At 43.8% G+C, this 9423-nt stretch overlaps 1 protein-coding gene across 1 annotated transcript; it reads left to right on the forward strand.

Annotated features, from left to right (window-relative positions):
* The first annotated feature begins 948 nt into the window (after window positions 1-948).
* Window positions 949-8825, forward strand: LOC136533896 (uncharacterized). The gene is made up of 12 exons (XM_066526447.1): window positions 949-1392; window positions 1491-1575; window positions 2780-2910; window positions 3005-3107; window positions 3214-3228; window positions 5392-5537; window positions 5719-5914; window positions 6074-6148; window positions 7500-7616; window positions 8076-8120; window positions 8349-8447; window positions 8625-8825. Exons 1-12 carry the CDS (start codon window positions 1037-1039, stop codon window positions 8643-8645), a joined length of 1389 nt encoding a protein of 462 aa, XP_066382544.1. The 5' UTR covers window positions 949-1036; the 3' UTR covers window positions 8646-8825.
* Window positions 8826-9423: the final 598 nt, after the last annotated feature.

The following is a 9423-nucleotide window of genomic DNA, read 5'->3' on the forward strand; positions in this document are numbered from 1 at the left end:
CAACTGCGACCTGTGGCCAGGCAGGCCCAGGTGGGTGCCGGGCGCCAGACGACAGTAGCGAGCTGGCCGGTGGCTCCTGGTGTCAGCCGTCGAGGCGGCCCTCGGCAAGGACGTGGGGTGGAGTACCAGCTGGACTTAGATCTAGGATTTTAACTAAGGTAGTAAAACTATTTGGTGATTCGGTAACATTTGAATTTTTTTAATGTAATTCGGTAAATAACAAGATAAGTCTTAAATTTGAAGAATAAGTTAAAAACGTCCACAAATACAAAACAATTAATTCAAGCATCATACTGGTAGTTTTAAAAATATAAATAATCAAAGAGAGTAAGATTTGAAGTAGCAGCAGCAACAACCATCACCTTATTTATTCATGTTTGTGAAAAAGAGATGTAATGCTCCCAACTTTCTTTATAATTGTACCGCGTGGCATGCGGGGAGAGCACCTCTCAAAAACGTTCTTTATAATTGTACAAATATGAAAAAAAAACAGAATGCCAAATCATTAAACATATTGTTTTTGCATGAATCGAATTCCACAGCACAACTAGACAAACAAACACCGACCTGGTATGTACTGAATTGCTGATCAATCTCGATTGTCTTTGATGTTGGGGTAAATCCCCGATCTCGCTGCACCTGCATGGGGGATGATTTTATGATGTTAGCAACTAGCAGTGAAAGTAGACATAAATTTTCCATAAAAAAACGGAGAGCAGAAGATGCCGAATAGAAAAAGATTGAATAAACTGATTTTTGAAATTAATATACGATTCTTGCGAAAGGCTCTTCCTCAGTTTTTCGGTGATCAAACCAAGATGAAAGTGAAAATTTGTCCGGTTTAGAATCCATATAGAGATTTAACAAGGCACATCTGGTAATTCATTCATCATGCTCCGATTTGAAGACGATCGTATCGGAGCCGTCCATTTTATTAACAGCTCGGGCGGGGTTCAGCTCGGCTGCCTCGAGCGCGCAGACTCCCCGGCCAAACGAGACGAAGCAGGGTCCAGATCTCTCTCCCCCGGCTCCGGCGATGGCTTCGCCTTACGCCGGCGGCGTGCAGCCTCCCTCTCCCGCTGCGGTGGTGCAGCAGCAGCAGCAGCAGAACCACTCCCTGGCGTTCCGCGTGATGCGGCTGTCTCGCCCCTCACTCCAGCCAGACCTGGCCGCGCTGCTCCGCTTCGACCCACGCGACGTCTTCCTCCCTGAGGACGCGCTCACCGGCTCCGACCCGTCCGCCGCCGCCAAATTCCTCGACGGCCTTCTCCACCCTTCAGACTCCGCCACCGCCGTCCCTGGAGACTTCACCTTCCGCGACCGCTTCCTACTCCGCGACCCAGCCGACGCGCTCGCTCTGCCGGGCCTCCTCGTCCTGCCCCAGTCGTTCGGGTTCGCTTCTCCCCTCCCAATTCCTGATTCCGGTGTCCTGTCCTGCTCCAGTGCAGCGATCGCTGATTTTGGTGTTGTTCTTGTGTGTGCGTGGCTAGTGCGATCTATTTGGGCGAGACCTTCTGCAGTTACATCAGCATCAACAATAGCTCCAGCTTTGAGGCCAGGGACGTCGTCATCAAGGTGTTCTATCGAGTGAAACCTCTTTTTATCTGACAAATTTAGAGATGCATTTTCTTCAAAATTTTAGAAATACATTTGAACTCTTGGGTCATTCTGGCAAACTGGATTAAATTGGTTAGTGATAACTGATAAGTACATTTACAACTGATTAAACATATAGGTTACTGCATTTGTTCTAGTATCGGATCTCGAATATGAGTGGTGCTCTTTGCTGTCATCGGGGCATTTACATATTTACCATTATTACGGATGACATCTTACACTGTGTCACTGACACATGAGTCACTGACATGGTACTTTTTATACCACTCACATCATAATGATGGTAAATATGTAAATAACCCGCTGTCATCATGTCATGAGCCAAGGTTTGGATCATCAGTCACTAGATTACTCAGTGCACTTGTTTCTCATATGCTATGTCTCTGCATAGTAGGATGAGTAAGTTGAAATGATTATAAATTCAGTAGGAAATTTAGTTAAGAATTTATTCCAGATGGTCTGTTGCTTTTGTGCTGGAATGAGTATAGTTCTGATGATACATTAGCAAGTTTCTCTCTATGTCAAAACTTGTGGTACACAATTACCTTGAGTTTTACAAGCTATAACTGGATTCAGTAGAGCAACTTTTTTTATGCACATGAGTCGTGAGCTAGTAAAGCAACCAACCATCTGATGGATACATGGGAACCTAATATTCATGCAATTTCATGCTCTTCCCCTTATGATCAAGAATCCTTTTTTAGCATATCTCACGTTGTTTGATTCATAAATTATTACTTTATGCTATTTATGGATGCTTGTAAACTGTAAAGTTCTATATGTTTTTTCAACGATAATTTGTGGACATATTTGAAGTAAAATAATTTGCATTGATATAATCGTTGCAGCCAAACTCCGCCTATGGTGGGGCGCCTTTGGTGTCCCAGCATAGCAGGTCCCAAGCCCTGGTAAAGGAGGAGGGTTGTGTTAGGCGCGGCGAGCCAATGTAAAAACTTAGCCACTTTAATGGAGATCAAACCCAAAAGATAATTGTTGCAGCCAAATCCTAAATTCCTTACTTTCATCATATCCATAATGTTTTTTCTCAGTGTGGATAGACTAGAAAAATGTATGTATTCTCCCTCTATAAATATCTAATGCTGGATGCATTTACTGCTTCTTATTTCAACATAAAGTTTGACTGGTACCTTACTTACACTAGGCGGAAATACAAACAGAGAGACAGAGAATACTTCTTCTGGATACATCAAAATCCCCTGTCGAGTCAATTAGATCAGGGGGTAGATATGATTTCATTGTGGAGCATGATGTCAAAGAACTAGGAGCACATACGTATGTTCCTTTTCATTTTAATATTATCCGTATATTATTCCTTTGCTAAAAGCAATCCTTTTTGTTGATTTGCTCATTTAATGGTTTAATCCAGGCTTGTATGTACTGCTTTATATAATGATGGTGATGGAGAGCGTAAATATCTTCCCCAGTTCTTTAAGTTCTCTGTTTCAAACCCATTATCTGTTAGGACAAAGGTAACCAGTTTTCATTCTACCTTCTAATCTCATAGTTGATAGAAGAAGTGGAACAAGATTATACAGAAGTCTTATCATAATTTGTGTACATCCTTTTCTTTTTCAGGTTCGCACCATCAAGGTAGGTCACCTGTTGACCTGTTGTTGTGCAAGTGTAAACAACAATTGTAGGTTCTTTGGTTAGTTGTAGATGCCATCTTTAGAAATCTTAACTGGTGTATATTGAAGGTCATTACAGATTGACAATTATAACTTAAAAAATGATTTGCGATTAGGTGAGTAGTTTTTGTGTTTCATATGCTGCCCTGGCCGCGCCCGCCGTGGCGACGCCGCCCGCGACCGTTGCCAGATGAGGCCCCCCCGGCTGCCTGGTGAGGGCGTGGGGAGGCAGGAACAGAGGCCGGCTGGGGGGCAGGGGTCTTGCTTGACGACGAGGCGACGAGGGCCGAGGGAGGACCCGAGGGAGGTGCCATGTTGAGCTCGGCCAGGCGCAGATCAGCACGGACATCAGCAAAGGAAGGGAACAGCTTCTGTCGAGTGACGAGCTGCGACATGAACTGGAAACGGTCGTTGAGGCCGCGCAGGACGTTCAGTACAAGGGTGCGGTCCAGAACGGGCTCGCCAAGATCAGCAAGGGCATCCGCCATGGTCTTCATCTTCCGGCAATAGTTGTCGATGGAGAGGGCGCCCTGGCAGAGGGTGCGGAACTCGGCGTCGAGGAGCATGGCGCGGGACTCGCGGTTGTTCAGGAACTGCTGTTCAATCCCGAGCCACGCCGCCCGAGCGGTGATGCCATCATGTTCATGGACGACGTCCAGGAGGTCGGGGGAGATGGTGTTGAATATCCAGGAAACGACGACGCAATCCATGCGAGCCCACGCCGGATCGTAGAGGCGGGAGACGTCGTTGAGGACATGGTCCTTTAGGGCGAAGCGGCCGAGGACGAGGAGGACGTAGCCGCGCCACTTGGAATAATTGGATGACTGGAGATCAAGAACGATTGGAATCAAATTCTTGATGTTCTGGACCGCGGCGGCCTGGCTGTGCAGGTGAGCGATGGCCGCGACCTCGGAGGTGACAGAGCGGACGTCGTCGTCGTCGAGCGAGTCGTCGTCACGCTGGGAGTCGGTGCGAAGGCGATCCCGGAGAGCGGCGGCCTGCTGCTCCAGGGCGTCCGCCTGCGCGCGCTCCTTGTCAAGGGCGGCAGTGGCGGCGCGGACGCGCTCCTGGGCGGCGGCGGCGGACTTGAGGAGGTCGGCCTCCGCTTGGATTTGCAGGCTGCGCTCCTCGTTGGTGGTGCGTAGAGAAGCAGCCTCGGTCTCGAGCTTCTGGGCGGCGGCAAGGGCCTCATCGCGGAGCTTCATTGCGGTGGCCGCGGCGGATGCGCCCGAGCTCGAGCCGTCGGAAGGAGGGGCGGCCATGGGCGCGCGGTGGGTGCGGAGGCTCGCGCGGCGGGCGCGGAGCAGACGCGGCGCGGGCGCAGCCCGAGGCGCGCGCGATGCGAGGAGTCAGGCGCGGCGCGGGTGGAGCGGAAAACAGGGGAACGTAATTAGTCTGATACCATATTAGAGGAAGGCCAAACTGGCTTAGTATTTCTTGATCAATAGATTACAGAGGGTTTACACTTATATAGAGATTGGAGACAGCCGAAAGGGCCAGCCCAGCCTGGCAGGCGGCACAGGTAGCTAGGGGATTACACGGGTAGCTAGGAGATTACAGTAAAGGAGTAATTAATTCTAACAATATAGATGTTTATGTTTTGTTGTATGAACTAACAGCTCTCCCATTTTTTCTTAATAATATTTACCAAGATTTTTCTTTGGTATTTCTTGCCATCCGATGGAAGCTGAGCTAACTCAGTTGGTTAAGGGTGTGGATACACACTCAGATCACCCAGGTTCAAGTCCTCATCGAGGCGACTTTGGGTGCCTATTTTCTTCTTAATATAAAAGCCACCTATCTCCTCCTAGGTTGATCTAGTTTTTTTTTCTTGCCATCCCATTTGTTGTGCTTCTGTAGTTTTCAATACAGTGCTTTAGGCTTTTCTTATATTTTTTTAAATGAACCTTCACATTTGCCTTAGCCAACTTGAATTTCTTAACAAATGCAGAAGCCTCATTTCAGCTTTAGTTTATCTGCATTCTGTTTTAACAAATTATAGTTTCCATCAAGAAAGCATATATATTTCAAAAAGCATGTAGTGGTTGTTGTTTATTCACTTGTTGCACACCTGTTAATTCACCATGGAAGTCTTCAACTCTATATAGTTAGCCCATGCTGACAGGACATCACATATCTGGAAGCCTGCATAGAGAACCATACAAAATCTAATCTTTACATGGATCAAGTTGATTTTGAGCCTGCCCAACAATGGAGTGCTACAAGATTGGAGGCTGATGAACATCCCTCAGCAGTGAAGTCTGCAATAGGGTAATTCAAGCGCTTAAAGACTACATTTGATTTTTATAAGAACACTCTTTGATTATGCGAGCATGCTGAGTGGCACATATGTTCCTAATATACTGGCATTTTATCCGTTGCAATTTAATATGTGAATGAAATGGATGGTTGACTATGCCAAATATCTGGTCTGGGTTCCATTCTCATGCAGGGACCTCTGTAAACAACCGATCCTCATCAGAGCTGGGGGAGGAATATACAATTACCTTTATCAGCTAAGATCATCATCTGATGAAGCCAGTCAAACGAAGTCCGAGGGAAGCAATATACTTGGTAAATTTCAGATAACATGGCGTACGAACCTGGGTGAACCAGGCCGTTTGCAGACTCAAAACATTCATAGCACTGTTAGTGACATTCCTGCTTCTGATTTAATTATCTTATGTTTTGTGTTGAACTTTTCTATTCTTAGTTACTCTGATATTGAGCCTAAGGTTATCCTTTTGCTCCCTTATTACTGAATTGCTTCCATTGCATTTAATATTTGCAAGTCTTTTTTCTGGCAGCCGACTGCAAGCAAAGATGTTGATCTCCGTGCTGTGAAAGTTCCACCTATCATATACGTGGAAAGAGCATTCATGGTAATCAATCCTGATTGGTATTTCTTCTAAGATTGGGCATACTATTACTATTGCTAGTCATTTCATGCAATTTCATGCATGATAAATTTACTTTGGCAACGATTTATTTTCCTTTACTGAGGGGATCCTTTATTTTCAGATTCTTGTGTTCTTTAAGAACTAAATTGGAAGATATCTATTTTTGTATTCTCTTGTCCAGTGTTTTCAAGAAGATATTAGGTGGATAGGTCAGTGACGCCTGAATTCCTTTCTGGGCCGCCTGTTCTAATGTAGCTACTAGCTAGATCCTCTTATGCTCTTAGCTTATCCTGTTATCCGGCTTCTTGTTATATAGTTAATCCGATCTGAATAAATTTTCACATTAATATTTTCACAATTACTCCCTCCAGTCCATTTTATCTGGCGCAAGTTAGAATTACATGGTCTTCTAGATTACACTTTGACCATTCATTTGCTTTATATTATATTATTTATGCTTATAAACTTATAATAATTGGATAGTATAATTTCTTACAAATCTAATCATATAAAGTTTGTATTATAATAGTTAAAAATTATTAGCCTAATTATTGGTCAAAGTTTTTAAAGTTTGAATCTTCTTGTTCGGCTGGTATTAAAGCTGGCTGAAGCTGATTTATTGTGAGAGAAAAACACTGTAGATTCTAGCTGATAAGCCGGCTGATAAGTTCAAGCGAACAGGCCCAGTTGATAAGTTCAAGCGTATGCGCCAGATAAAATGGTCCGGAGAGAGTAATTGCCACTGTGCCATACTTTACCTTCCAGAAGGCAAGCTATGCAGCAGGACATCAAGAATTCTTTTCCTTCGCTATTTCGCCCTTCAATTCATCCCACTTTTACGTTTACTTGTATCGTCTTCTCATTTCCTTTTCATTACCACAAGGTTGATGTTGGTGTTTGGCCTCATGGTCCCTGGATCCAATCCTGTTTTTGCTATTACTCCTATTTTTCTGGATGAAACCACAGTTGTCTGCTTCCTAGCAATATTGTTAGAAGTGCAGTGGTGTATATATGTATTACAGCCTCTGCACTTGCCTGGGTATTTACTGTTGTCTTGTTGAATCAGTTAGGAGTTTGTTATGGTTTGATTTGTATGGCAACCAGCAATAATTACTGCAGGTCCATACATTGTCTTTGTTGGTTCCAGACTTTCAGTGCCATTTGAAGGAACTTGAAATAGTCCCCTTTTTGCATATCCATGACTTGTCTGCCCAATGGATGAGATGCATTTGCGTTATATGTGATCATTGTCTTAATACTGCAGGTCCATACGTTCAGTCTTAGTTTTTTTGCATTTCTACTGCTGTTGTCTAATGTACGCGAGTGTCTTCAGGTCAATCTGTGCCTTACAAATCAAACGGACAAAACTGTGGGCCCTTTTGAAGTATTTCTAGCTCCAAGCATGTCGGGTGAAGACAGAGCTGTTCTAGTCAATGGACCACAGAAGTTGGTTGGTTGCTTCACTTGCATGTTATTTTATACCTATCTTGGTACAAGGCTAGACTAGGTGGTGGTTGAACTCATTAGAACACAATGTTTTTTACTCCTTCCGTTCCAAATTATGTCGTTTTGGCTTTTCTATTTACATAGCTTTTGTTATGCACCTAGATACTACGCTATATCTAGATACATAGCTTTTGGAACAGAGGGAATACATAGGAGTGCAGAGTAGGTGCACCTTGTATAATAACTTGTTTTCCCCCCAACTCTGATGATAATTATTTCACATTATTAAACTTGTTTCTCACAAGTTGTTACAAATACTCAAAAGCCAAAAACAATCATTATATTAGAGGACACTACCAGCTGATGACAGCTATTAGCTTGAGTGGGGCCATTTTTCTCCCTGTGTTATATTGAACATAATGCTGGTAGCATCTTTTCTTATTTCTGCTTTAACTGTGCACAGATTTTACCTTTGGTGGAGGCTTTTGAGTCTATGAAATTTAATCTGGTGAGGAAGTTATCTGGACTCATAACTTATGTTCTGTACATATCTCCTGGCTTTCCAAAATCAAATGTCTGCCCGTTTTTACATTGTATTTCAACAATTTCTGTGTTTATTAGTTTGAAAACTGATGGTATTTATGGGTCAGTTAGGTGCTTACTGCAATTCAGAAGTCTAGATATTTAGGTCAGTTAGGTGACCATTTTTACCATCTTTGGAATACCCTTGGTGCAGAGCATGGTAGCCACCCAGCTTGGAGTGCAAAAGATTTCCGGAATTACAATGTACGCCGTGCAGGAAAAGAAGTACTATGAACCTTTGCCCGACATAGAGGTAAACGTCTGCTTTTCATCAAATCATGTTTATTCTGCTGAGCATTAACACAATAGCACTTTGAATTGTTAAGTAGCAAGCGATCATATGAATTCACTTCCTGTCTTTTTCCCCCTTTCCTTCCTTGAATCTGCTGAAACCCTTCTGCGTGATTGCTTACATGGTGTCGCCTTTCAGATTTTTGTTGATGCAGAATAGCAACACCAAATGGGGACCCATTTGATGAGCTGAAGATGCCTTTATGTCCTTTTCCTTGCCATGGGAGGTCTACATAGTTTACATAAAACACTGGCTGATGTAATATTGCTCACTGAACAACTGATACATGCGATTGTAATTAAATGCATATTTATTGATATCAAATTGGCTTCTATCGGATGTCATGTAAGAGTTCCTTAGCGCCTCAGGATTTCGCTTGTACTCTTTCCAGACATTTAGTTTTAGTCATGCCATGCATTGCATTCAGGGGCGAATCTAGGATATCGTGTCACTTGGGTCAAGGACTAAGCAACGGGGTCAAAGATGTGTTGATTTTCTATTTGAAGAGCAATTTGCTGGTGGATGAAAGAGTTTTTAAAGAGTTTTTGGTAAGTTATCGGGTTCAGCTGACCCCAATGGTTACACATAGATTCGCCCCTGATTGCATTGCATTGATCCTCCCATTCAGCTAACTGCCGCTATGGGTGTAATTAGTTTGCTACGATAGGTTGCCTGTATTAGGTCTTATGCAACATAAATGTATGCAATATGTTGGTGTTTGGTTGTCCTGCATATGCAAACACAAAGTAAGATTCTTTTGGTTGGTTATATTGTTTCGCATATGGTTACCTCCATGTTCCAGTATAGATGGGAGAGGGGAGAAACTACCCGACCTGTTCGCTGCAGCGTTTTCAAGTCTAACTACAGTACATGGTAGAGGCCTGAAGAGCAGCGGCAGCGGCAGCGGCAGCTGCTGTGGCTTCAAGCTTGTTTGGTC

The sequence above is a fragment of the Miscanthus floridulus genome, chromosome 1 (genome assembly GCF_019320115.1).
Source record: "Miscanthus floridulus cultivar M001 chromosome 1, ASM1932011v1, whole genome shotgun sequence".
Classification (NCBI taxonomy): Eukaryota; Viridiplantae; Streptophyta; class Magnoliopsida; order Poales; family Poaceae; genus Miscanthus; species Miscanthus floridulus.

Excerpts from the sequence above, each read along its gene's own strand:
- LOC136533896 (XM_066526447.1), top strand. The coding sequence starts at position 1,037 with ATGGCTTCGCCTTACGCCGGCGGCGTGCAGCCTCCCTCTCCCGCTGCG. Across the intron at positions 5,538-5,718 it reads GCAGTGAAGTCTGCAATAGG|GGACCTCTGTAAACAACCGA; the intron begins GTAATTCAAGCG and ends ATTCTCATGCAG. Across the intron at positions 5,915-6,073 it reads CTCAAAACATTCATAGCACT|CCGACTGCAAGCAAAGATGT; the intron begins GTTAGTGACATT and ends TTTTTCTGGCAG.